A 25,516-nucleotide genomic window follows, 5' to 3' on the forward strand; every position below is an offset into this window, starting at 1 on the left:
GATCGATCATTTTTAGTTTTTAATCTGATCAAACTTTTTCTTGCAAATCTTAATTGTTGCCAAGTTATATTTTATGAATGGTATCCAATTGCTTCAAAAGGGAAAAATTGAGTATGATTAGTACCAACTTACAACTACTAATTAACTCCAGAAGATATAACGAAATTTCAATAGACGGTTGTTTTAGGAAATTGAAAAAATAAAAAAAATTGTAGCTGAAACGAGAATACCTATGGTATTGCACTATTTGCTTACGTGCAAACTTTTGTTAGGTTGAAATTTCACATCAGGTGGCTCCTTTCTTGTTTGCTCTCCAATGCAGGTAGGGAATGATGCTTACACACAACTCAGCACCTGAGTGAAATAAGTGTATATATTTATATTATGGTAATCAGCATATTCTTTCATCATCTATATATACACACACGCGATCTCAAGTGTTCCTCCCCAACCATCCACACTTTCTTCGTTACCAAGTACTCTTCAAATGTTATAAAAGACATGGGTTTTCCGGTTGCCTGGAATTCTCAAGTCTCACCAGATTCCTATTACTTCAAAGAGCTTAGATATCACGTAAGGCTTCTTCTTTAATTGCAGTCTATGTTACAAATAGTAATTTTGAGACCATCCAAGCAGAAAGTCGGATTCCATTTTAAATTCAAAGACGGTGAAGCGCTGTCTTTTATCTCTATGTAGACTTTTTTTCTTTTTTCTTTATCTCAAAATAACAAAACATGTTACAATTAAATCTCCAACCACAGAGACTTGGAGCGAAAGAGACCTTTATACAAATTAAAGCTCATCTTGCAGCTAATAACAGAACTTAGAATCCATTCAATTATCCAAGATTTCAGTAAAATTAGAATTACAGAAAAGCAATTTGCTGCTCAGATTTCGAAATTAAAAGAAATGACATGTACGTTTACCCTGCAACCCTATGTTCTTTTGTTTTTTGGTGTGGCTCTGCAACCCTATACTCAATATAAGGCTTTTCAAAACAAGTCAGTTATCACAAGAAAAAGAAGAAAATGAAATACAACTTGAAGGGTAAGAAATTGAGATTTGATTGATATAACAACAAAAGTCCTTTGAATTTTCATTGAATTAACATAAAATTTACATACAACCCTGCACAAAGCAGTACATTTACAAATTAAACTCTCATGAATCCCTCATTCACTGATATAGCCCATACTGACACCCATGATCAGTATTAGTAGTCTACCATGTTAAGTCGTTGCAGTCCAAGAATTGATCACTGGATACAAAGCTGAAGTTGTTGTCTTCGCCTAACTGATGTTGAAATTCAGTGGATAGGAAACTCATGAAGCTATTGTCTTCATATGAATGATCCTGAAATTGATCATTAGTGCTGACATATGATTGATCCTGAGACTGAGACTCATTCGACTCCAAGTGTGGAAGAGGATCCTGAACATTTAGAGGACTTGGTGCAAAAAGTTCCTCCATAAAAAACAGATGCTCATTGCTCTGAACGAGATCGGGATGCAACTCAAGATAGAGCTCAGGATGATAATCTTCATCAACAACTTGCAGCAACTGATGGTCTCGACTCTCGGAATTGGTCTCTTCCAGATCTGTAAGATCGACACAGATGGTGGATTGTTGTTCCTCACAAGTCTCAGCCTTTTCTGATCTCACTGCCTTGGTTTTTCTCGGTTGATTATCAACAATCCTCTTCCTCTTCTTACCATTGGTCTGAGAACTACTAGTAGTAGCTGTTGATGTTGATGATCGTGCTTTTCTTAGGTTCTTCTTCAAGGTGCACAACACCAAGACGTCAGTGGCACACAACTCGTACTCTTGCATCAACCAAGAGTTGTTTTGTTCAGGATCACAGCCACCCTCGTACCTAAATTCCCTCCTCATCCCAGTAATACGACATCCGGTGTCTCTATTCTCGGCCACAACCTCTCTAGAAAATTGCCCGCTCCACGTTCCCGAGCCTACTTTGCGATCAAACCGCTTGCTATTGGGGTTCAATTTCTTGCGTTTGGTGAAGAAAAATAGAGGCTCTCCATCATCCACGCTGGAACCACCGTTCTTGTCCCAAACAACCCAGGGTTCTTCTTGGCCGTAAAACTCCGAATACTCGGAGATCTCATTCGAGTGGAACTGATTGCCCATCCTGGCCCTGTGGTAGAGAAAGTAACCTATAAGTTCTTCATCTGTAGGATGAAACCTGTACCCGATCGGATAACCCATCCCAATTAGGAGACAAGCCCTAGAGAGGAGGAATTTCGGAAAGGAAAGAATTGGGTGAGGAAATCAGCACTTCTGGTCTCTCCTATTTATATATGTTGGGTGATTCCCATTGGGTTAGGGATTGCTCGGGTTTCCCGAATTGTTTTTTATTCTCATATATTGGCCTAGGTTGTCGGTTTAGTTTCTTTTTTATATTATTTTTATTGGCTTAGTTTCCTAATCAACAAGGGATATACTAGATTGTTGGAAATGGCCAGGAGATTAATTTTGGGCTTTTTAATTGTACCATTTCTCTTTTTTTAATTTAGTTCCGGATAGTTTAAAACGCTGTCTAGATTTAAATGTTATTGTTGCAGATTTTATTGTGGATAGACGCTGGAATCCTAATAGAATTCATCGCATTCTACCTAATCAAGTTATTGATCATATTTCTGCTATGCCTCTCTCCCATTTTAACTTTAAAGATCATTTTGCCTGGGGACCTACTAGTCATGAAAAGTTTACTATTAAGTCAGCCTCTAATTTGCTTGCTAGCAACTATCCTACTCATTCAGATCGACACTGCTAACTAGGATGTGGAAACTCCCTCTACCCCCTAAAATCAAGGTTTTTGCTTGGCAGCTTATTCATGGTCGTCTTAAAACAAGAGACAATGTCTTCACAAATATCTATATTGATCGATCTTGCCCTTTTTTCTAGAGATATTTGGCATTTTAATCCTTCTGACTGGCATCACTCTTTCCTAAATTGAATATTGCTTCTCACAACTCTTCTCCTTCAACTGACTTATTCTCTAAGGCCCTTTTTATTTGTTATCATATTTACCCTAACAATGCTCCTGCTGTTAATCACTCTCATTCTCCAAATAATAAAATTATCAAGTGCTACATGGGTAATTTGCTAAAACAATTTAAACCTACATGAAGAAATTCCAAGTAAAATTTTGTGACACTTAACTTTGTTGCTGTAAAATAATATTATCTGTTGAAGCTCTCTGCCATCAATAATTTTACACTTAAAAGCACTAAAACGATGCAACTGCACATCTTGTTCACAAAAGTGTTCCGAGTTATTGTGGACAAAAGTTTATCTCAAAACTTTGATGACTTGATATCATTTCATAAATTGGTGAAAGGATACAAACAATGATACAAATGTCCCTATATCTCCTTTATCTTGCTGATACAGTTACCAATCAATACATGGGACTTTGTAGTAATGAACAAATTTTGTGCAAAAAAATGAGAGAATTAAGCAAAGAGCCTGCAAAGGCGTGTATGAATTGAAACTTGTATCTCTGTATATGTTTGTTTTAACCTGCCTTTGATCTCTTCCATACAATAACCGTACCATAGAAATCAGATGATGCTAATAAATTCTCTCCATGGTTCCAAGCAACCCCAATAACAGGAAATCGATGACCCTGCAGTCACATATTTCAGTCATTTGGGCCAAATATGAGAGAGCAGAAAACCATTCCAATCTTGTATCTACAGAAGACAAACCTGTAGCTTGTTTACACATGTATGCTTTGGCCGAGTTAAGTCGTAGAAGTAGACATTTGAATCTTCACTTCCGGCAACTAGGTATCATAACAGCATGACAATGTTAGCAAGAAACAGCAAGTGTAATTGGTTGTATAATCAGGAGAAAATAAGATTGCCCAAAATAACCAAAGTCAGGAGAAATAAAGTTGATTGCTAACTGAAATCTTGCCACTAATGTTCATCAATTGTATACCATATCATGTAACTCTGAAAATTTAATATCTGCAACATAACCTATTTCTAGTAGTTACAAACAATTTTAAACTCTTAATTTACTAACTCAGATTTTGCTTGCACATGGTTGATAAATTAATATAAGCACTTAAATGCAATCATCCAAAGCGCATATAAAAACTGTAATCGAAGAAGCCCTTGTTTATAGTTAGTCTAACAACTTTGCAATAGCTCAGTTGGCATTTATATCCAATAAAGTAGGGAGTTATATAACGTGTCACAAAACAAACACCCCTTCCTCAAGAAAGAGAGATTGCAAGTCAGGGAGATGTGTACAGATTCACTGTGCACTTTAGAAATTAAAGAGAACTTGAAGAAAAACTTTTACTTATGATACAGCGCAGGTACCAGTTAAAAGGCGCACAATCTAGAAAGAGCCATAAAAAGCGCGCAGAGAAAAAAAATTGCTTTTTGTTATATATTAGACACAGAGATAGATATACAAACCTATATATTCTCCTTTTTCAAGGGAAAGCAGAGGACAAAAGGAAGCCCGGATATTGTATATTCGTGGAGTTAATTTGAGTGAGCAACGAAGAGTCAAATAACCTTGTATTTCTAGCGCAACACTACGACAAACCAATCATCTTGTCAGTATTTAAAAAAAAAAAAAAAAACAATGGAAGTAAAATAACTCTAAAAAAAAAAATGTCGAGTTCTGCAACCAAACCTGAAGAAAGACAAACTTCCATCTTGAGTACATGTCAGCAAAACAGGGCCCCGAGCCAACAGAGAAAAACTTCGGTACTCCACAGTTGTGACAGGAGATTTCTGCCTGCTGCTACTTCGATGCCGATGAGAGCGGGATAATACTCCTGTGTGAGAATTCATACTGACAGAATATATACACCCCTGCAACAAATTATCCAATAGACTACATCAGTAAAAGTTATGCAAGTTCATCAAAAAAAAAAAACTGCAAATGAATATAGGCAATAACACACCGTCCCATCTCCACAGAAAATGATCTGTCCAGTGTGAGCATGGTCCATAGCGGTAACTTGACTGTCAAATGATGTTTTATGAATGGTCCTCCCAGTACTGAAATTGAAAACCTGATATATCAATGCAGAAATACCACCAATCAAATCTAATCTATTAAATTACATATATCCAGGAAAGACCAACACTATAGGGAAATGAAAAATTGAGTTTTCATATGCTTCAGATTAAGAAAAATGAAAAATAGAAAATCAAGACAGCCATATCATTTTTTCTGTTAGGGCTTTTGAATGCAATGCCAACTATGATTGTATTGCATTGCATACCAATACATGAGATTGTATTCAGTCAATCAACATCAATAAACTCCGTAATTTAAAGCATTACAAATCCAGTTCCATATTAGTTTGAGATCCTGGATAATAAGTTAATAACAATACATATAATACCACCACAACATCATAATGTTAAGAATTTTGATCGATTAAGGTCAGATGACTAACAGAATATATATATCTATTTTGTCCTTGAAAAAACATCTATGTAGTTCTCATAAGTTCATAACTACAAGTATAGTTTCCAAAAACAATCTCCAGGTACTCTGGATCGCGGGTCGCTAAGGTACGGGAACGCGGTACAGGTACGCGGTACGCTAGCACTTATAATACGCGGCATGATAATTATATACATATATTATTTATAAACTTGAACTTACCAATAAATTTATGGATTATTTAATATATTTATATAATGATTATTGTAAATAAATAATAATTAAAAAAGACAGAATAGGGAAACTATATCTTCCCAGTTCCCACAATACCAAAACTTCTATTTGTACATAATTACAACTTCTCTCGCATATTTTTCTTTCTTTCATACTATCCCAACCTTTCTCCAGGAGTCTGAGCCCTAAGCCGCAAAAAGTAAAAGGCTTGATGAGTCTTCCACTAAGGGCAATTCAGTTTCCTTTCTAACCTTGTTTAATTGAGATATTGAGAAGTGAAGGAGAATAATCGAAACTGTACGATTGAATCATTATATTGGGAACGCTTCTACCAACGATCTGGATCGCGACCGTATTGCGTTCTGGGTCGTGCGATCCGGATCGCGGTACGGAAGCAAAACCAGCGAACCCGGTAACTCTGCTCTTGATCGTGCCAATTCCATTCATGTTTTAGGTTATCCTTTCAAACAATCGAGCAAAAGTGAAAACATTTAATCATCCAACTATGATTAAACAATTATAATTCTTTTGGAAGAAAAAAAAAAAAAGGAACATTGAAAATATTATGGTAGTAACCAGATGACTTGCTGATTTTAGATTTGCTTGATTATTACAAGTATGTTCTTTGAAACAAAATCAAAAAGTTTGGATGTGGTAGCACTCTGTAGTGGGCCTAAAGGGGTAGTTAGCTTCATAATAAGAAGCTAACTGCTTCCCTCCAGAGCGTTACTCAGGAAATAAGATAGCATAACTATATCGATCTCATCCTTTTTACCTCATAGTAAAAGTTCCTTTGTTTGAAGCACAAGTAGAAAAGGTGTTTCAGGCTTTCAGCATACACATACAGAAACTCCAATATTAACAAATTTTCTAGTCCATTAAAAAAAAAAAATGACATAAAGCAGCTATACCTAAGTCCATAAAAATAATATTAAAAATTAAAGTATGAGCTGCAATATCGAAGAAAATATGAGGCCATACAAAATCAGGAAGACCCAGTAGATATTCGTGACATCATGTTTTAAACCAAAAATCTCATGTTTTCCTTTCTGAAGAAACAACAAGCATAGGTATGCAACTCTTACCGTAATTTCTTTGTCTGCATTGCCAACTGAAAGGAAGTTGTTATTTACCTGCATTAGGAAGATAAAGCAAAAAATAGACCTTAAAATTGCAGTATGGCACATCATGATTAAAATGTAGATAAAAAAATGGTGAACAAACTCCATTATAATCATCCAATGAAAGTCAAGGGCAAAAGGCATTATTAGCTGATTGTAAATACTAAAAACAGCACTTGATTGAAAACATGGTGGATTCAAGTCTAATGGGAAAAAATAAAAATAAAAATAATTAATAACTTAGGCTAAATAACAAAATTGCATAAATGATGATGAAACGCAAAACACTTAAGCATGTATATTTAATAAGTTATTAATCATAAAAAAGGATTGAAGCTGTTCGGAAGGGCTAAATATTCTTAATGTCCGTGTACACTTACAGGGTGAAAACGAATACACAGTTGTGGAGAAACTCCATATATTACTCTTATGCATAAGCCTTTTGAAATCTCCCATACTCTCACAGTTTTATCCACCGATGAGGATGCAATGTACTGATTGTTTGACGAGAAATCAAAGTCTGAAAATAAACAAGACATGGTGTTTAGAACAAAGACCTATGCAAGGAAAAATGGAAAGATTAAGACTTCAATTAATGCATCCTCTAACATAATTACACTTCTAAATTTATACTAGAATAAGGAATGATTTCTCATCATTATAGGTTGCAATGCCACTCAGAATCCCAATTGATAAACTCAGGGATTATCTAGAATCTACTGGGAAAATAGCGTTGGTCCCATAACCAAGTGGAGATGATGCAGGAAACAAAATCTTACCAAAGAAATATGCATCCACTACAGAATAATGGACTTAATGTTTAATCATTTGAAGCACTGTGAACACTTGTAATGTTTTCAGTTGACCTATTAATTTACTGCCACAAGTTGATTGGTTTAGCCAAAAATGAGAAAGAAAAAAAAATCGTAGCCATTCTAGAGTGTTCACTTGTAGCAAACTGCTAAGGCCTAATTTCTTATCCATATCTCATTGAATATCACAACTAAATTTTTGGCCATACCAATATAAAACTTAGAAACAGATATATCAATGCAAAAGCAAGAGAAAAAATAATGGTAACAATACCAGTCAATCCAACCTGTAACATCTTTGGAGTGACCATTCAGATGCTTGAGAATTGAAGGAGGATCAGAGACAGTGCATACTGTCAAGGTTCCATCTGATGCTCCATACGCAAGCAGATCTGAGCTCATGTGCCCAAACTTCAAAACAGTAACTGTGCACAGCAACTAATGAGGTTCTTCCTTTGGAAAAATAAAATACATCTTCACTTATCTTCTTAACACAAAAGATTACCCGAGGCTCTGCACTGATCAAAGACGCAATGCATTCCTACAAAAGAGTATGCAGGTTGTTCACCCTGTCGACGCAGGCGGTCATTATCACTAGTACTCGAGCCAAAACTTCTACGAGATGAAGGTTGACTACCATCCTGCAACAAGCAAAACAGTTAACAAAGTAAACTTCAAACTTGCATTACTAGTTCTCTCATTTCATCCTGGGAATCAAAAACACCGAATCTCCACATTCAAGCGATTTACAAAGATTAAAGAAACTTGAAAACCGAAATCGAGGCTGCATTGCACATACCCTGCCAGGAGTCCAGCTCTCGACGTCACACAAAAGTGAGAGTGGACTCGGAGGTTGAATCCATCGCCCACTGATGCATCAAGCAGCCTGATGTCAGCATACGAATTTAACAATTCAAAGCACTGACTAATCGAAAACGTGGATCAACCAGCAAAAGCTTGAGATATGAACTTTGATTGGAGGACTACCTGTTTCCCGGAGTGGTCTGGAGGCTCGGAGTCCGCAGACTATCCTTCTCCCAATTCCTCGGCCTCCGAATGTAATTCCGGAACGCCACGTAGCCCTTCCCATTGCATCTCCAATCCTTTCAAAAGCGAACAACAACAGCAACTCTAAGACTCAATTCGCAGCGAAAATGAATGAAAACGTTAGGGATTGAGATGGAGAAGCATACTAGGCGGCGAAGAATGGAGGACTGAGACTTGCGAGAGAGAAGAAGGCGACGAGTGCCGATGTATTCGGGATCGGAGTCTGCGGGACAAGGTTGGAGCAAGCACATCAGCAGCTCCGGATCTGAATGCTTCTTCTTCTTCTTCTTCTCGCCGTCGTCGTCTGTTTCTTTCTGCGGTGAAGCACCGCCGTCAGCGCCACCGTGGTTCTCCTCTTCCTCCTCTGCCTCCTCAGCTGGTGGATCGCCACCGCCATTTTTCTCCGCCATCTGGATTCGCAAATGACTTTGGCTACGTGGCTCTCTGGCTAACTAAAGAGAGCAAGGACAGCTTTGACGTTGACTTTGGCTCTTTTTTTCTTTTTCTTTTAATTCAAGGCCCTTTAAACTGTGTTGCTTTACTGTGTGGGATCCATCACCCATGCTTTATGCTTGGATTGCTTGGCTTCCCGGTCGGTCGGTAATTCCAAGTAAATTTTTTTTTTTTTTTCAAATTAGGTTTTTTTTTTTTTTTTTTTCAATCTGTATTACAAAGGGAGGTTAAATGACAATTCATTCCTGAAAATCTTGTTCTTTTCATTTCAAATTGTCTAAACAGACATTAAAAACACAATGACTTCATGCTTATGCTAAAACTGTCACACTCTGATTGATTAATGTGATTGGATCCTAATACTGATGAACATAGAAAGAATGAAGTCAGTTTTCTCATTGCATTTCCTTCTATATTTCTCTAATATTATTTTCATTTTATGTTGTTCACTTTGATGTTCGGATGTTTCATGTTATATCAAATTTTGGCTTTAAATACTACGTCAAATTTATTGACAACTTAGCTTATATTCATGGATTTACCTCGTGTGGCAAGTTGGAAGTGTTTTTTTTTTCTTTTCAATTTCAAACTTTTAATCTTGTAATGCCATTGTTCAATATATATTTATTTAGTAGTCAGATTAAAAAGGGAGTTTCAAAGATAGTGTGGCATTAATATGTTAATCATAATGTCGCACCTTTTTTTTTTAAACAAACTCAATTCTCTAGTCGAAACTTAGGTTTTCGAGATCAAACAGCAATGTCGACTGGCTGAGTCTAGCGACGCTGAACTTTGAGCTCTCCTCTTCTCTTCGAAGGATCATCCTTCTCTTCGATTGGAGCCTGGTTGCAGTTGAGAGCAGAAGGTTGTTGGTTCGAGGTGTGGCTGCAGCATTTCGGATCACTTCGAGAGGTTGCGGTGGAGGTTGAGTGGAGGTGATCTGAGGGATTGATTAGATCTGGACAAGCATCATAGGAGTCAGTCCTTTGAGGGGTCTTTGGCGCTTGATAGCAGAGGGTTCTCGGCAGTTGATGCTGTGGAAAGGAAGCCCGCCGGAAATCATGTTGGCGGTGGAGACAAGTGGCAGAGGAGACTATGGACTTCTGCTAGTTTTGCTTTGACTTGGGCTTGGGCTTGTGGGCTTGACCCTAAGTTTGGGCTGTTTGGGCCTGCTCATTGGGCTGTCAAGGAGGATGTCTTGCCACCTTTACTTATTATTTAGTGGTGAAGGTGGGGTCTGGCCTGAGGTGACTTTCTTGGGCAGTTGGGTCGATATGTGGTCCATGACCAATCACTTTCGGATCAAGACTGCTATGGGAGTTGATAATTTCTGGAATAAGATTTGTGCTTTTCAAGCGGTTAATAGACAAGGAGTTGCTCCTATTTGTTTGCTAGGAAGTGGCTTTCTGTTGATATCGCAATTGCGCAGCTGGTCAATAGGTCTAGTCAATTATTTTGACACGGAGTTGGTCTTTGTACTATAAGCTCGCTACTATAGCAAGATCAAAACATACTTGTATTGAGCTTGCTTAATTGTGAGAGTCCCAGAGATTGTATTAGTTTGCATTAGCTTAAATAGGCTATCAGGGCTTCGTCGGGATTCTTATGTAAGTGTTTTGTAGACTTTAGCTTTTGGCTATTGATCTAATGCTATCATTTCCTTTTTCAAAAAAAAAAAAATATATATATATATATATATATTATATATATATATATATGTTAATCATAATTTTTCTACTTTGTGTACTCACGTATGCATTCACTATTGCATATCTTGGCCGCATACACAACGCCAAAATGGTAATTGCCAAATGTAAATATCAACACATAGCATTCACTATGATTTATATTTTTGAGTTAATTACGGTTTACTCCATATACTTATAGGGTTTCATCGTTTCAGTCCCTGACATTCGAATTTCACCTAAAAAGTCTCTAAACTCTCAATTTCCTCCCAATTTGCCCCTGCCGTCAAGCCTTCATCCAAGACTCCGTTATCTCGCTGACGGTCGTTTCCATGCTAAAAGTCTATTATACCCTCACTTAGTCTTTTTTTTTTTTTACCTCTTCTTCTTCCACATATCTCCCCTCTTTGTCTATTATCCGGAAGCTCTCATCCTCCGGCATCTTCTCGTTGGACCGAGAATATGCATACCCATGACTAGAATCATCCGAAAAATGCCAAGCACCCTATTTACCATGACCTTCATAAAATAATCAGACAAAAATGTAAGAAAAACATAAAAAAGTCAATAGAAACCAATCCAAACTATTTTTCAAAGAATCACAAGAAACCAATTGATGGTGCAAAGTACCCGGCTCAATTCGAACTCCAGCAGACCCATAAATCGACATGTTTTGGGTTGAATTAACAAAATTTTACCCTAGCTACATTCCAAACCAACAGTCAAAAAGAAAAAGTAGTAATCTTAGCAGACGCAATTCAATTTGCCTCAAACCTATCTTCCCAAATTTAACAGTCCAATTAAGCACAGCAACATTGCACAATCTACCACCCTAAAGCAAAAAAACAATCAATTCCGGCACAAATGATCACCTGCAACGGCAACAAAGTCGACAAATATCCCGTCGAAAGCTAAGGTGGAGGGCTAAACATCCACAACAGCGATGTAGAGGAACAAAACCAGGTCATGCACGGAGATCTGCAGCGACTCGGAGATTGCTGCGACGTTGACTCAGTGATTGAAGGCAAAGAGAGAGGATCAAGTGCAAAGGCAAAGAGGGAGGATCAGGTGCAGAGGAGGGGACTGGCGGAGAGGTGTGGTGAGACCGAGGGAGGTGAGGTCGTTGACCTTGGAGGGATCGGTGTCGTCTTTGACCTTGAAGATGACGATGTGCTCGACGACGGGGGATAACAACATGGTGACGGTGGCGAATTTGGGGATGCGGGTTTTAAGGAAAGAGAGGTGGTGGCGGTGGTGGTGTTTGGGAGGTGAGAGAGAGCGGGAGAATGGAAGAGGAAGCTCCGGTACTAGACTGGGGCTCCTTAGAAAAGGAGGTAAAGAGAAAAAAAAAGAGAGAGACATTTTGGCATAAAAAGGGTCTCACGTCAGCAATTTAATGGATAATTTGGACGGAGCTTGACGGCAGCGACGAATTGGGAGGAAATTAAGAGTTCAGGTGAAATTCGAAAGTCAGGGACTGAAACGATGAAACTCTATAAGTATAGGGAGTAGATAGTATTTAATCATATATTTTTCTTCCTGCCTTACATGCATGCTCCTTTATCTCTTTGGATTGAGGTTATATATATGAAGGTCTTTTTTTTTTTTTTTAGGGGAACGGAATCAGGTTCCATTAATAAAACGACCTTACAAGGTCCAGCTAGAGGAATTCAAAAATTCCTCATATTACAACTTAGTGCACATATCAAACTACATAAAGTAGAGCTACCAAAAGTAAACAAAACAAAATAAGAAGTCAAAAACAAAATGTGAAAAAACTCCTACACCTAACCAAACCTAAAACAAAGCCACTGACTTAACAAGGTTTGACGCCTAAGACCATCTTAGTGTACATCGCCACTCATCAACCAGCAAACAGCTACAATTGAGGGAAGATGAAGGTGAGGCTGTTTATTGAAAGCAGGAAAAAGGCTAAGCAGCCTCCCAACAGTCCATACCAGGGCCAAACCAAAAGGGAAGAAAGGATGACAGATCCAGCCAATAGGCCCAAAAGGGCTCATTAACCCACAACTCCAGACCCAGCCCAAAAACCTAGGGTTTCCAAGTAAGAACTCGGAGAGCAGATCCGATCGAAAACTGACGCCCCCAAGCCCGGGCAGATTCCATCACCGGCGTCCAACCCAGTCGCCTTGGATACCGCCTTTGATCGAAGCATATTATAACAACCTTCCTTCACCCTCTGGATCAACGTGAAACGCACTGTCGGAACGGCGCCTATCCTTCACTGGTCTGGTGGCTGGCCTTTGTCCTCCGCCATCTTCTAAAACAGAGTGAAACCTAAAGTCCCGACCTGGAAATCAGAAGTTCAAGGCCCTCCCGTCAGAGTCACCGTCGCTCTAACCCACAACCACGCCCAAAATGAAGCAAATCAATCCGCCGCCGCCGAACAACACTCTCTCGCCTTCGTCGGAAACAAAGACCAGATCGAAGCCCGTGACCACGATCTGAGAAGCCACCAGACGGAACCTCTCGCCGCAAAACACTATCGAAGTAGAGAAAACTCTATGTGTCACCACTGTCCCACACCACTCCACGATCGCCTCCTTGCCCCAAGGGAAAAGAGCCGCCGGTGGATGAACCCTAGGTTTCGAAATTTACGAAGATCTCTTTAACTAGGGGTCATCATGGGCCGGGCTAAGGCCGACCCTACCCTAAATTTTAGGGTTTAGAGTCGGGCCGGGCCGGGCTTAGTCAAAGTCAACAAAATTTAGGGCCGGGTAAGGGTCGGGCCGGGGCTTAAATATGCTAATCCTTACCCGCCCTAAAAGCCCGATCTGTTAGGGCCGAAAGGGCCGGGTCGGGCCGACCTTCAGAATAGGGCCAAATAGGGCCGAAAATGGCCTTATTTTGTTTAATAAAAAAAAAAACTTACATTATTTTTTTCCTCAAAATGTGGCTCAATGGTTATATAGGTAATATAAGACATTGTTTTTAGTTGATCATATTTAATATGTGTGTGTGTGTGTAACTGTGTATAGGTATTAACTTATAACATTTATGAATATTAGTTAAGGTGGTTATATTCAATTAACTATCTCTCTAAATCTCATAATATTAATTGTTATGTAACCAAGGTTCTAAAAAACGCTAGGCGCTAGTAGGGCGGAAGCCCAAGGACTAGCGCCCAAGGGCCTAGGCGGTTTTTTTTTAAATAATTTTTATTTTATTTTTATAACATATAGTTATATAAATACAAATATAAAAGGTATTATAATGTTTAAAAATAGTGAAAAATACTTAAAATATGAATAAAATGTTCAACAACAATGAAATAATGAGTTCTTAGAAATAAAAAAAATTACAGATTTAATTCTTACAAGGCTATTCCTCAAATTCTTCTTCTCCATATATATATATAGATATATATATATATATATATATGCAATCACATTTTCCAAATAGAGCATATATAATTCCATAACAGAGCATAATTAATTTGAACATACAAGTATACAATTACAACCTGTCAATTGATTATATTCCCATTCACAAAGGCCAAAAAGAGCGATTCAATTAATCAAGTCCCATCCAAAACTGCCGAATATCATTATTTCAAAGGAGATACATAACCAAAGGTTCATTAATCATTATAATAGTACACAATTAAAAGGGCATAAGTGTCTATTTGCATATACTAATGGTACCTGGCATCAGCTCGCTTGTTGGAAACAATTTCTGCAACATTACCTCTCTTTCAACCAGAAAGTCCTCAGCAATAAGAGAGTCACTAAGTCCAGTGTCTTCAACAAAGACCCGAGCAGCTTCTATTGCTTTGTTTCCCATCATTTTTGCTTTCAAAGCCCAATCAAAAGTTTTATTGTACCTAGCAAGTATAATTTCCTGGACTTCAGTATTGAACTTCTCTGTGTCTGAGACAGCAAAAATCATATCAAACCATCAATTTCTTTCCTAGAATCTGGATCATGAACTAGAAGCCTCAAACTTAAGAACCAAGGAGCAAACTCAAAAAAACAATAAAATGTCTATAGGAGAAATCAATTAAGAGCAAAAAATTCCAAAATACACATAAAACAGAAAAGACATATTGAACTAAACTTGATCCACACAATAATCGAAAACCAAGACCAATTGAAAATCTGAAATACAATGTTAGCAATAGATATGATTTTTAAACAACGATTCTATATACTAATCAACGGTTCTATATACTAGTCAAAACAGCCAAATAGCTCCAAGAATTAGAAACACCAAAGCCCAGCAACTTAACAAGAGATTCAGAGACTCACTGAGCTTGAAGAACCCAGAAATTGAACCAAGTCTTCTGCTTTGTTGCTTGACAGCTTGAAGAGGAGTCAAAGCGAGCAAACCAAGAGTGAAGAGCCGGCGCCTTTGACTGGAAAGTGAAGACCCAGAAAGAGTTTGTAAGATTGTGAGAAACTGAGAATCATGATTCATGAAAGCCAGAAATTCGATAAACCCAGAAGTTCGACTTACCAGCAAGGCAGCAAATTAGCAATGTCACCGTTGTCACGGCGTCACCGGCGACTCGGAGTCGGAGAAAGGATGATAATAGATAGCCCGTGCAGCCATGTCCCAGAGAGAGAGAGAGAGAGGAGAAACGACCTTCATCACACCCAAAATCCTATCTTTGATTTGGGTAAATTGGGATTAAGTATGAAGAGTTAAAAAATAAAGGGACTGAAACGCCTAGTCGCCGACCCGTCCAGCACCGCCTAGGCGGTCGACTTTTTGCCCAGCGCCTAGCTTGCTCGACTAGGCCAAAATCGGAACAGGGTGGTGGCGCCTAGCGCCTAGGCGGTCGCCTAGGCCGATTTTTAGAATCTTGTATGCAACAAAGAAAATAAAAACTAAAGAAAACAAAGCTTAAGAAATCAATTACAAAGAAAGAGATAAATTGCATATTATAGAAAAAAGAGAAACATAATTAAAAAATAGAAAATTATTAGGGTTTATTCGGGCTTGGCCCTAAAGGGCTCAAATGGGCCGGGCTGGGTTTCATTCTCATGGCCCATACCCTACTCTATTTTAAAAAGGGTCGGGCCAGCACGCCCTAATGCAAGGGCCGGCTTAGGGCGGGCCGGCCCTACCCTTTCTCAAATAGGGTAGGGTAAGGGTCATGCAAATGGAGCCCGGCCCTACCCTACGACCCAGCCCGTTTGAGCCCGTTAGGGTCAAGCCCGGCCCTTTAAGCCCGCCCAATTAAGCCATAATAATTTTCTATTTTTTAAATATGTTTCTCTTTAGTCGATAACATACAACTTATCTATTTTTGTAATTGATTTCCTAAGCTTTATTTTCTTTAATTTTTGTTTCCTTTGTTAAACAACAATTAATTTTGGGAGATTTAGAGAGATAGTTAATTGAATATAACCATCTTAACTAATATTTATAAATGTTATAACTTATAAGTTAATTTCAATATATATATTTATATTAAATATGATCAACAAAAAATAATGAGTCTTGTATTACCTATATAATCATTGAGAGCTACATTTTGAGATAAAAAATAAAAGTAATATATTTCTTTTTGTTAAACAAATTAAGGCCCATTTCGGCCCTATTTAGCCCTATTCGGCCCTAGTGGCTTGGGCCTTTCGGGCGGAAAAGGATTATCATATTTAAGTCCCGGCCCAACCTTAAATTTTGTTGACTTTGACCAAAGCCTGACCCGGCCCGACCCTAAGCCCTAAAATTTAGGGTAGGGCCGGCCCTAGCCCGGCCCATGATGACCCTAAGGCCAAATGATGACCCCTATCTTTAACGAACGGCTCGTCAATCAATGTTATGCCCACTCCCTTGATTGATCTATGCCTTAATTCCGTCTGTTCGGTCAAGTGTTACAAATATATTTTACTGATGTATTATGCTTCTGTTCACTAATCTATGCATTTTTAATCAACTTTTGTTCATAATGTAGGAAGAATGAGCATTGGAGGAAAAACGAGAAGGAAAAAAACTGTGAGAGTGTTTATCCACATCTAATAGTCAACAAGGTCACTAGTTTAGATCATTTCTTGGTCAGTAGGCATTGTACAACAAAATTATTAATCATGAAACCAAAGTAGTCGTCGTTTCTATCTTCTACCTTCACCTTTTGTTATTACTTATTCTGGATAGATATTATATAAAATAAAATAAAAACCTTGAAGAGAAAGGCACATAGAATGTTCAAAACCGTCGATATCCAAATGTCATATCCAACGGTGAGAAAGAAGAAAAAGGTAAATAACCCAAGAAAATGAGGACCAAAGGACCTCACTCTCTATTTCGGTTTGGCCTCTCATCAAAGTTTGCTTCCATCTCTCTCTCTCTCTCTTTTGAATTCAATTTTTCATTTCGATTCAGTAAAACTGTGCTACTGTTTGAGATTGCAGTGTAGAAAACTGGGTTCTAGTTCAACTGTTGAAAAGAAGTTCAGAGCTTTTGACGACATGGTGTTTTTGGATTGATGAAGCAGAGTTTGGTTAGAAATGGCTGGACTGATCGGTGATGGCAACGGGTGCTAGAAGATGAACAAACAGAACGGTAATGCAGCAACAGTTTTTTTTTTTTTTTTAAATTTTATTGCAATTTTTCATTTATTTATTTTTATTTGAAGTTTGGAGTTGACAGTGCTAATGTGTTGCGGTGGTGTTCATTTGAGGGACAGATGTCAAAGAATTAACCAGGGGACAGAAGAGGGACAGAGGAAAAGGGGACACTGGAATTGTACACACTTTGCTTGTCATGCTCTACTCTCAATCACAGTAGAGGAGCATTGGAGGTGAGCTTCCTATCTTCCCTCTATTGGCTTCAATGTACTGTCATGATTATTTGGTCAGTTGAGCTTAAGGATTTGTATGTATTCCTCTCTTTAGAAACACCATGTTTAAGGTTTAGCTTCATGTAAGCTTTGTTTTGTTTGGGGTATTCTGCATATAGTAGTGCGTAGTGTATATAGCTTGATATAGGTAGTGGGAGGGGGTCAGTTTGAGTATGAGAATGGACCTCATAAAGTGCGAGAGATCTTACTTTCTATGTAGATACAGACGCATAGTATACTTTTGTAGCTTGAGATTCATCATCAATGAATATAAACAATTGTTTTGAAGGCTGACATGGATGAGTTGATGAATATCGGCAGTCTCAAGGACAGAGGAAAAAGACCTAGGATGTACATTGAGAAGAAACAACCTAGCAAACTCAGTTTTTTTAATTTTTTGTAAGTTGTCAATCAAATTGATTTATTCCCTTTGTAGTTTCAAGCTTATAAATTATGAGAGGTTGAAATGTTGGAATGTTTGATTCAGTACAATTAAATCTCAAGAGATGAAGGAGAAAAACATTAAGGTGGATGTTATGGTGAGCTTCCTTTCTAATATGTTTCAGCAATTTTCTAAGGCCTTATGTCTTGAACAATTCCATATGCTTGTCAGGTTAGGAGACAGCTGGCTAATACATGGAGGTCTATGAAACCTGAAGAGAAGGCAAAGTATGCTGGGTCATATCCATGTGTTAAAGTTGGTTGTAGGGAATTCAGACATGATTTTTGTGGATTGAAACCTATAATCACCCAATGTCGTCCGGATGTTTTTAAAGATGTCATTTCAACATTTTCTGATGAAAGAAAAGCTGCAGTAGAAGAAATGGGTTTTGGGTTACTATTGCAGCTTCGCTGTGACCAATTGCAGTGCACCTTGTGTGGTTGGTTGGTTGATAGATTTGATGCTGATGCATCTTCAATTGAGGTACATGGTAAGACATTCAAACTTAAACCATCTGACTTTGAGAATATAATGGGGGTCAAAGATGGAGGACATGATGTTGAGCTAAGTGACTCAGAGGATAACAACATACACGGATTAAAGATTATCCGTTGTGGAAAAGATAGAAATCAAATAAGTATGAGAGAAATAGCAAAGAGGTTGAGACAGACAAATATTGTCGATGACACCTTTAGAGTTGGGTTCGTGTTATTTTTGCTGGGCACCTTGCTCTGTCCTTCTTCAATTATATTGGCTTCAAAGTACCTGCAACCATTAAGGGGAACGAGTGATATAAAACTCAAAAATTGGGCGACATTCTCATTCAAATATCTAGTTGAAGGTGTTAGTTCCTTTAAGAATAGAAAACGATCCTGTGTGATCAATGGATGTGTACTATTCTTGCAGCTCTTTTATTTTGATCTCATTGTTCATGGAAGAACGTTTGTAAATAGGTCATTAGCACCCATTGTTGCATGGGGAGATAAGGAGGCAAATGAATTAATTAAGTGGATCAGGACTCACAAAGGGGGTTTTGAAAGTGTGGACATTACTGTTGTTTCTGACCGTACAGCCTTGATCAGCAAGGAAGATGAGGTGGCCCTGAAGAATGGTCTTGGGAGTGTACACATAAAGGTTACTGCAAATGAACGGATGCAGCGAAAGGTACTATACCTGTTTCAATTTCTGCTTTTTTTTGCACTCACTGTGTGATTTTCATATTCAGATAATCATAGGGAAACTTAAAGTAATGACTTATATAGACTGCATTTTGAGGAATATATGACTAGTTCTTTGCATGGAACATTTTCAATTGGCATTGTAGATGTGTTGATGGGTGTTCTTTTTGCTTCCCTGAAGTTTCTCTCTGTAGGTTTTTCAGCTAGAAGTACTGTACTTTCTTTCTGTTGTGCTGTTGTGAAGGTTCTGAATTTATCATTGCCTCTTTCTTGGCTCTTCTTAATTAGAATGACTGTAACTATCTATATTGGATTGTTTAGGAAATTAGGATTGGTCCTGCCTACAAGTATCATATGATTTTGTGAATTAGAATATCTGTTTGTTCAACAATTGCACCAAGCTGTTTCAATTATAAAGCGTTGCAACTTATCCATTTAATCATGTTATTCCTTTGAATCCTGTGAAATGACTTCTTGCTATTTCATGTTATTCCCTTGCTGTTTATATCTTAGTAGTTGTTCTATTGTATGAACTGGACTTCTTGCTAATTCATGTCCTAACTATTTGACATTCTGTTTGGTTATGCTATGTAGACAAATGATGAAATGAAAGTGGCTGAATTGGAAGCTAAACTTGACAGTGAGATGAGCAAAATTGAAGGCCTTACTTACTGGCAAGTCTTTCAAGCTACTAACATTTTGGCTACCAGATTTGACCTGCTGAGCGCGTTCCTTCCCATGTCCCAGGAAAGGAAGAAGGATTATGTTTTATATCTCTTAGAGCATGGCACCCATGGCTTGTGAGTGATATACCATGGTTTTCACCTTTTGTTGTGGATACATCCATAGTAATTGAGCACTTTTTGTAGTAACCATGCTTAACAGGGAGTGTTATACATGCATCTTTATACTTGGATTATTGGTGGGAGAACTACATATATGTCTGCATCTAAAGGAGTTGGTTCTATGAAATAGATTATCACGTTTTGAAGCATATTATTGTGGGTTCATTGAAACATGTTTCTGTATATACTTGTGAATTAAGATAAAAGTAATTGGAATGAGAGTGAGTTAATGATATTTGTAGTCGGTATTAAACTGAAGGCCTGAGATGTTTTGGGAATTTTAGTTGAATGCAGAGATTAATTGAAGCATTAATGAACTTATATTAACCCATTTGTTCAAATGTTTATACAAGTCCACCTCCTCCCATTTTGTTGTCTTTTTTGAAACCAATCTCCAAGCTTTGATTCAAAACCAAGCAATTTCAATCCCAGCTTTGGTTACTTGATATTATAATCATCAGACTGAAATACCCAAATTCACCGTAGCATAAGATGTTGTCAAACAATGCCAAGGGGCTCCATATAATGCCTGACTTGCATTCAAGAAAGGCATTTTTTGAGCATTGCTTGTTGCTTTTCACTGTGAACCCTACAAATGAGGCAATAACAAAGAGGGCTTTTGGTATTCTGGTGGTTATATCACAGTGAAGCAAAGAACATTGATTTCTCAAAAGGGTTGAGGTATGTCAGATATTTGAGTTGTTCTGCAAGCTTGATAACTAGTCTGGGAATCTTAGAACATGGTCTCAGTTTAAAGCAGGCACTTCCAGTTCCAGAGAGAAATTGAATCACTGAAAAAGTTCACAGGGTTGGGAAAACCCTAAGGGAATTGCTTGCAGTTACAAAAGAAAAAGTCAACTTCTTGGTAACATTTTCATAACAGAAATGCAATCATTATAGTTCTTTTCTAGATTAGTAGTTATACCAATTGTCCATCACAAATGAGAAAAGTGTAATAATAAGAGAAAGCAAAAGTTATGCCATTCTTGTGGCCAGTAGGATTCTTATCAATTATAATCTGGACTTTATAGTTGATTTCGCTCATAAAATATAATAAAATATGGATTTTTTTGGCACTCTCATTCCCTTAGTATCATACAATAATGCTCTCAAGTACGTGGATTTAGTTGTCATCGAAAAAGAAGGTACATGCATTTAGTATTGATTTTGGTAATAATATGAGGACTGTATGTTTGTTGATCTATTCTTACATTGATCTTTCATCTATAAAGTAAAATTTGTTGTCAGGTGTGATACGAAATTTCGGCTAATTTCTGTTACATATGTGTTAATATTATGAATATTAAGAATTTCGTGAGAATTAAAGAAAAATTTCGGAAAATTCCAGACGGAAATGATCTAACATATTAATTTTGTCTCGGTATTTTAATATTGTGGGAACAATTTTCAAGGAAAAAAAAAACCGACTCCTTAAAAAGATAGCCAACAATCATCGTAAACTAGCTCATTCGCGGTACAAACTGGTCTACCATTTCAAACTCAGAGAAACACAGAAAACGTAATCAAATCCCAAGAAATAGAAACTATACAATTATACAAAAGAATAGAAAAAATAAATAGTTGTCTGATATAAACCGAAAGAAAGACAAAAAAAGAAAGAAAAAAGAGTAGACGATCCTCTTATTTGGAGAACTGGAGGCACTACTGTAAAGGGAATTTTGGGTGCCAGAAAAATCACCCAAAACCCAAATATCTTCCTCTCGATCACTATTGGGTAGCCACTGTCTGGTTTTGTTTCTCCTCCTCTTCTTCTTCGTAAGCTGGACTCCCCGGTCTCGGAAACTCGATACACAGCGCGCAGATCACAAACATTTGGAGGTATGTTTCGTCTCTTCTTTACTTTGCATTATACACTCTTTTAGTTTCTTAGGGTTGTAATGAATGCCCAAATGGTAAGGACATGCAATCCCTTTCTGTAGGAGAAACTCAGAAACACCATCAAGTAGATGAAACACCCATTAGTTTTGTTCTTTAATATGCCTATTTACATACATTGGTTTTGGTTAGAAATAACTCTTTTACCCATTACTTGTCAATCAAATCGATCATTTACTTTCTATTCTTATGTTACTTTAGGACAAGTGTGAAATACTGGAACTAAATTTGAAGTGATGAAAGGAGCAAAACATGCCGTGGATGTGATGGTTTCTAATGTGTTTGAGCGATTCTTTTAGGGGATTACTTGCTGAAATACTGGAAAATTTCATTCATATGCGGTTCGGTTGGGGTAGGAGTTTGATAAACAATAGAGGTCTATGAAACCCAACGCAAAGACAAACTATGCTGTTGCAAATCCATCTGTAGTTAGAGTTGGTAGGAACAATGTAGAGTATGAGTTTGGTGGGGTAAAACCTAAAATCTTGCGATGCCGTCCAAAGCTGTTTAAAGATGTCGTTTCTAGATTTTCCGATGAAAAAAAAGTTGCAGTAGAAGAAATGGGTTTTGGGCTGTTGTTGCAGCTCCAGTGTGAGCACCTGCAGCTTGGTTTGTGTGGTTGGTTGATTGATAGATTTGATCCCAGCAAGTCTTCCATTGAGGTACATGGCAAGAGATTCAATCTTGGTCCGACTGACTTTGAGAACATAATGGGGGTCAAAGATGGAGGACATGATGTTGAAATCCGTGGCTCAAAGGCTGACATACAAGAATTAAAGGATATCCACTTTGGCAACAGATATCGAATATGCAATATGAGTGAAATAGCTGAGAAGTTGAAAGAGACGAATAGTGTAGATGACACCTTTAGAGTTGGGTTTGTTCTATTTGCATTGGCCACCTTTCTTTGTCCATCTAGTTCAGGTGATTTGACAGCAAAGTTTCTGCATCCACTAAGGGACATCAATGGTATAAAATTCAAAAATTGGGCGACTTTTTCATTCAGTTTTCTTGTTGAAAGCCTTAGTACATTTAAGAAGAAAAATACAACTTGTATCGGTGGGTGTGTACTATTCTTGAAGCTGTTTTACTTTGATCTAGTCGTTCATGGAAGAACGTTTGTAAATAGATCACTGACGCCTATTGTTGCATGGGGGGAAAAGGAGGAAACAAAGTTAGTGGAGTGGATCGGACAAAATGGGGGGTTTAATAGTTTGGACATTGCTATTGCTTATGATCGTATAGCCCCAATCCCAATCAGTGCTGATGAAGATGAGGTGGTGGCTGTGAGGAATGATCACACAGTGGTTGCAACAGTTGAACCACAGTCACAACAAAAGGTACTAATAGCACGACCGCACTCAATTAGTAATTTTGTCTTTAGTCTTTCATATGGTTTCTGCTCTCAAGTTTCCTATTCAATTAATTGAGCAAGTGTCATTCATGTTATTATATAATGTATGTAGAACATATACATATCCTTCCAGTGTGCTGAATATCGGAATTACTATTTTCTAATTTGTTTCCAGTTTTCTACTGGTCTTGTGCATTAAATGTCGTCATAGTCATAATTTATTGGATATTGTTATGTTGGTTAAATGAGCATGTAATCATTCAAGCACACGTACATCTTAATTTTCTAACACTTTCTCAAATGTCTTCGCATTTTCCTTTTAAGATGTGCTAACCCCATGAATCAGTGATCTCATCTGGAGGGGATATGATGTGCTTGACTAGTATTCAACTTATTGTTTGTAATCTGAATGTATTCAGCTTTCTTTTGGTGATAATTATCCTGTGGGTTTAAGTTAATGATAGTATCGGAGTATGCTTTCAGTATCATGCTAGATAATATGATGTGTGCCTATCCAAATTATTCATAAAATCCTTTTTGGCTTCTCCTGATTAGAAGGAGCTATTATATTGGGTATCTTTAGGCCACTAGGACCAACTGTTGTATATGAAAAGAAACATTTGGTTAACAACTGCAGTAAGCTGTCCTAATTGTAAACAATTAAAATATATCTTTGTTTTTCCTTGGAGTTTGAGTCATGAAGTTCTGATTTTCTTATTTATTTGTAGTGGATACTATGATGTCCTAATTGTCATTATTATTCTTTGGTTATGCCATGTAGACAAATGACATTACTCTTGTTTACAAGCGTAGAGCCGCTGCTAGTTTTGAGAACAGTGTGGTGGCCTTAAGGAATGATCTCGCAATGTTACACAAAAAGGTTACCAAATTTAAACGAGCACTACGGCAAAAGGTACTATCCTTGTTTCAGTTTGCTGTTTTTTTTTCCCTTTCTTTCTTTCTTTCTTTTGGCCTTTTCCTGGATGAGAAGCAGAACTCTCATGGAACGTAAAAAACAATTCAAGACAGTACACAAGGAGTCCACCATATAAAATACATCCAAACACCTGTAAGAAACTCTATTAGAGCAAGACAACAACAGCAGAAAACAACAATAGAAAGATAAATTATTAAGTCCCTTCAGATTTATTTTTAGTGAAAATTTTGTTGGCTTGTCTTATGTAAACTGAATTATTTGGAATATAGGATGTGTGGCTTCCCTGAAGTTTAACTCTATATGTCTTGGCTAGAAGTAAATTACTTTGGTAGTAGTGGGTTCTGGAGGTTTGGTTTTCGTTGCCTCTGTTTTTTTTTTTGCTTCTGTTACATATCTATGAATATGGGATTGGTTATGGAATTAGGATTATTCATATTATAAAAGTAACATATAACTTTCTTAATAAGAATGTGCATTTTTATAATTGCACCAAGCTATTATAAACAGTTTCACATATCTTTGTTCGATCTGTTTTTGTCAATGAACATGTTAATCTAGTTATGTTTTTTTTTTCTTCCGGTTAATATTGTGATCATGTTAATACTTAGAATCCATGAAATTCTGTTTCATAGCCATGTTTGAATACTACCTCTTGCTAATTGACATGCTAATTAATCAACTAATTCATTTTTGTTTGTTATGTGATGTAGACAAATGATGATAAGGCAGCTGAACTGGAAGCTAAACTTGGTAGTGAGATGAGCAAGATTGAAGGCCTTACTTATTGGCAGGTCTTTCAAGCCACTAATATTTTAGCGACCAAATATGATCTGGTAACAATGTTTCTTCCCATGTCTGAGCAAAGCAAAAAGGCATTTGTTCTAAATCTGTTAGAACATGGCACCCATGGCTTATGAGTTCATTATGAGCTATATATATATATTAGCAATATGACTATTAGTTAGAGTTATGACCTTTACCGGGAGTATGCATCAGCTTCGTGAGCTAAATATTCCTACCACCAATTGGCCAGGGAAAAAAGAAAGAAAAACACACTTTGCTAAACTCTTGCCATTGATCAAGAGTCGTATTGATTTTTGGTAAGCACTTGGTGCACTTTTGAATTCTCTCACATTGATTGTAATCAGATCATGCTCTTGGTATTGCTAGCATTTGACTCTAACCAGTGCTGGAAATTGACGACTTCACAACTCTATTTGAAAGACTCAAAATCTCTTTCTTTCCACAGCAAATATATGACC

The 25,516-nt window shown here is 37.5% G+C and overlaps 4 protein-coding genes across 11 annotated transcripts; 2 read left to right on the top strand and 2 right to left on the bottom strand.

The window, feature by feature from the left end:
* Nucleotides 1-1,221: 1,221 nt before the first annotated feature.
* On the bottom strand, nt 1,222-2,226 carry LOC112171075 (NAC domain-containing protein 71). The gene has a single exon (XM_024308312.1). The coding sequence runs from the start codon at nt 2,224-2,226 to the stop codon at nt 1,222-1,224; it is 1,005 nt and encodes a 334-aa protein (XP_024164080.1).
* Nucleotides 2,227-3,261: 1,035 nt separating this feature from the next.
* LOC112174419 (WD repeat-containing protein 13) lies at nt 3,262-9,143 on the bottom strand. Its single transcript, XM_024312190.2, has 12 exons — nt 8,803-9,143; nt 8,597-8,712; nt 8,409-8,478; nt 8,115-8,250; nt 7,897-8,034; nt 7,178-7,317; nt 6,762-6,809; nt 4,952-5,062; nt 4,678-4,859; nt 4,455-4,576; nt 3,732-3,808; nt 3,262-3,649 (listed from the first exon to the last, which is right to left on the bottom strand). The coding sequence occupies exons 1-12, from the start codon at nt 9,064-9,066 to the stop codon at nt 3,539-3,541; spliced, it is 1,515 nt and encodes a 504-aa protein (XP_024167958.1). The 5' UTR covers nt 9,067-9,143; the 3' UTR covers nt 3,262-3,538.
* Nucleotides 9,144-17,032: 7,889 nt separating this feature from the next.
* On the top strand, nt 17,033-20,322 carry LOC112168733. 6 transcript variants are annotated; one of them, XM_024305632.2, is made up of 7 exons: nt 17,033-17,088; nt 17,175-17,325; nt 17,450-17,563; nt 17,892-18,001; nt 18,090-18,141; nt 18,216-19,208; nt 19,817-20,322. In XM_024305632.2, the coding sequence occupies exons 4-7, from the start codon at nt 17,898-17,900 to the stop codon at nt 20,024-20,026; spliced, it is 1,359 nt and encodes a 452-aa protein (XP_024161400.1). In that variant the 5' UTR covers nt 17,033-17,088; nt 17,175-17,325; nt 17,450-17,563; nt 17,892-17,897; the 3' UTR covers nt 20,027-20,322. The 6 variants fall into 6 exon arrangements, with proteins under 6 accessions (XP_024161400.1, XP_024161399.1, XP_040365693.1 ...); XM_024305631.2 differs by having other exon boundaries at nt 17,052-17,325; XM_040509759.1 differs by having other exon boundaries at nt 17,052-17,325; nt 17,924-18,001.
* A 1,260-nt stretch (nt 20,323-21,582) lies between these two features.
* On the top strand, nt 21,583-25,457 carry LOC112170186. 3 transcript variants are annotated; one of them, XM_024307380.2, is made up of 4 exons: nt 21,583-21,906; nt 22,165-23,303; nt 24,126-24,230; nt 24,965-25,457. In XM_024307380.2, the coding sequence occupies exons 2-4, from the start codon at nt 22,344-22,346 to the stop codon at nt 25,169-25,171; spliced, it is 1,272 nt and encodes a 423-aa protein (XP_024163148.1). In that variant the 5' UTR covers nt 21,583-21,906; nt 22,165-22,343; the 3' UTR covers nt 25,172-25,457. The 3 variants fall into 3 exon arrangements, with proteins under 3 accessions (XP_024163148.1, XP_024163146.1, XP_024163147.1); XM_024307378.2 differs by having other exon boundaries at nt 21,593-21,906; nt 24,099-24,230; XM_024307379.2 differs by having other exon boundaries at nt 21,593-21,906; nt 22,263-23,303; nt 24,099-24,230.
* Nucleotides 25,458-25,516: the final 59 nt, after the last annotated feature.

The sequence above is a fragment of the Rosa chinensis genome, chromosome 6, assembly GCF_002994745.2.
Source record: "Rosa chinensis cultivar Old Blush chromosome 6, RchiOBHm-V2, whole genome shotgun sequence".
In the NCBI taxonomy this organism is placed as follows: Eukaryota; Viridiplantae; Streptophyta; class Magnoliopsida; order Rosales; family Rosaceae; genus Rosa; species Rosa chinensis.

What these genes read in the sequence shown, in the direction of transcription:
- LOC112168733 (XM_024305632.2), top strand. Translation starts at nt 17,898, where the DNA reads ATGGATGAGTTGATGAATATCGGCAGTCTCAAGGACAGAGGAAAAAGA. An exon ending in ACATTAAGGTGGATGTTATG is followed by an intron (nt 18,142 to 18,215) that starts GTGAGCTTCCTT and finishes TATGCTTGTCAG; the next exon opens with GTTAGGAGACAGCTGGCTAA. An exon ending in ATGAACGGATGCAGCGAAAG is followed by an intron (nt 19,209 to 19,816) that starts GTACTATACCTG and finishes TATGCTATGTAG; the next exon opens with ACAAATGATGAAATGAAAGT.
- LOC112171075 (XM_024308312.1), bottom strand. Translation starts at nt 2,226, where the DNA reads ATGGGTTATCCGATCGGGTACAGGTTTCATCCTACAGATGAAGAACTT.
- LOC112174419 (XM_024312190.2), bottom strand. Translation starts at nt 9,066, where the DNA reads ATGGCGGAGAAAAATGGCGGTGGCGATCCACCAGCTGAGGAGGCAGAG. An exon ending in TTTTCTGTGGAGATGGGACG is followed by an intron (nt 4,860 to 4,951) that starts GTGTGTTATTGC and finishes AATTTGTTGCAG; the next exon opens with GGGTGTATATATTCTGTCAG. An exon ending in CATGTGTAAACAAGCTACAG is followed by an intron (nt 3,650 to 3,731) that starts GTTTGTCTTCTG and finishes ATGTGACTGCAG; the next exon opens with GGTCATCGATTTCCTGTTAT.
- LOC112170186 (XM_024307378.2), top strand. Translation starts at nt 22,344, where the DNA reads ATGAAACCCAACGCAAAGACAAACTATGCTGTTGCAAATCCATCTGTA. An exon ending in AACCACAGTCACAACAAAAG is followed by an intron (nt 23,304 to 24,098) that starts GTACTAATAGCA and finishes TATGCCATGTAG; the next exon opens with ACAAATGACATTACTCTTGT. An exon ending in AACGAGCACTACGGCAAAAG is followed by an intron (nt 24,231 to 24,964) that starts GTACTATCCTTG and finishes TATGTGATGTAG; the next exon opens with ACAAATGATGATAAGGCAGC.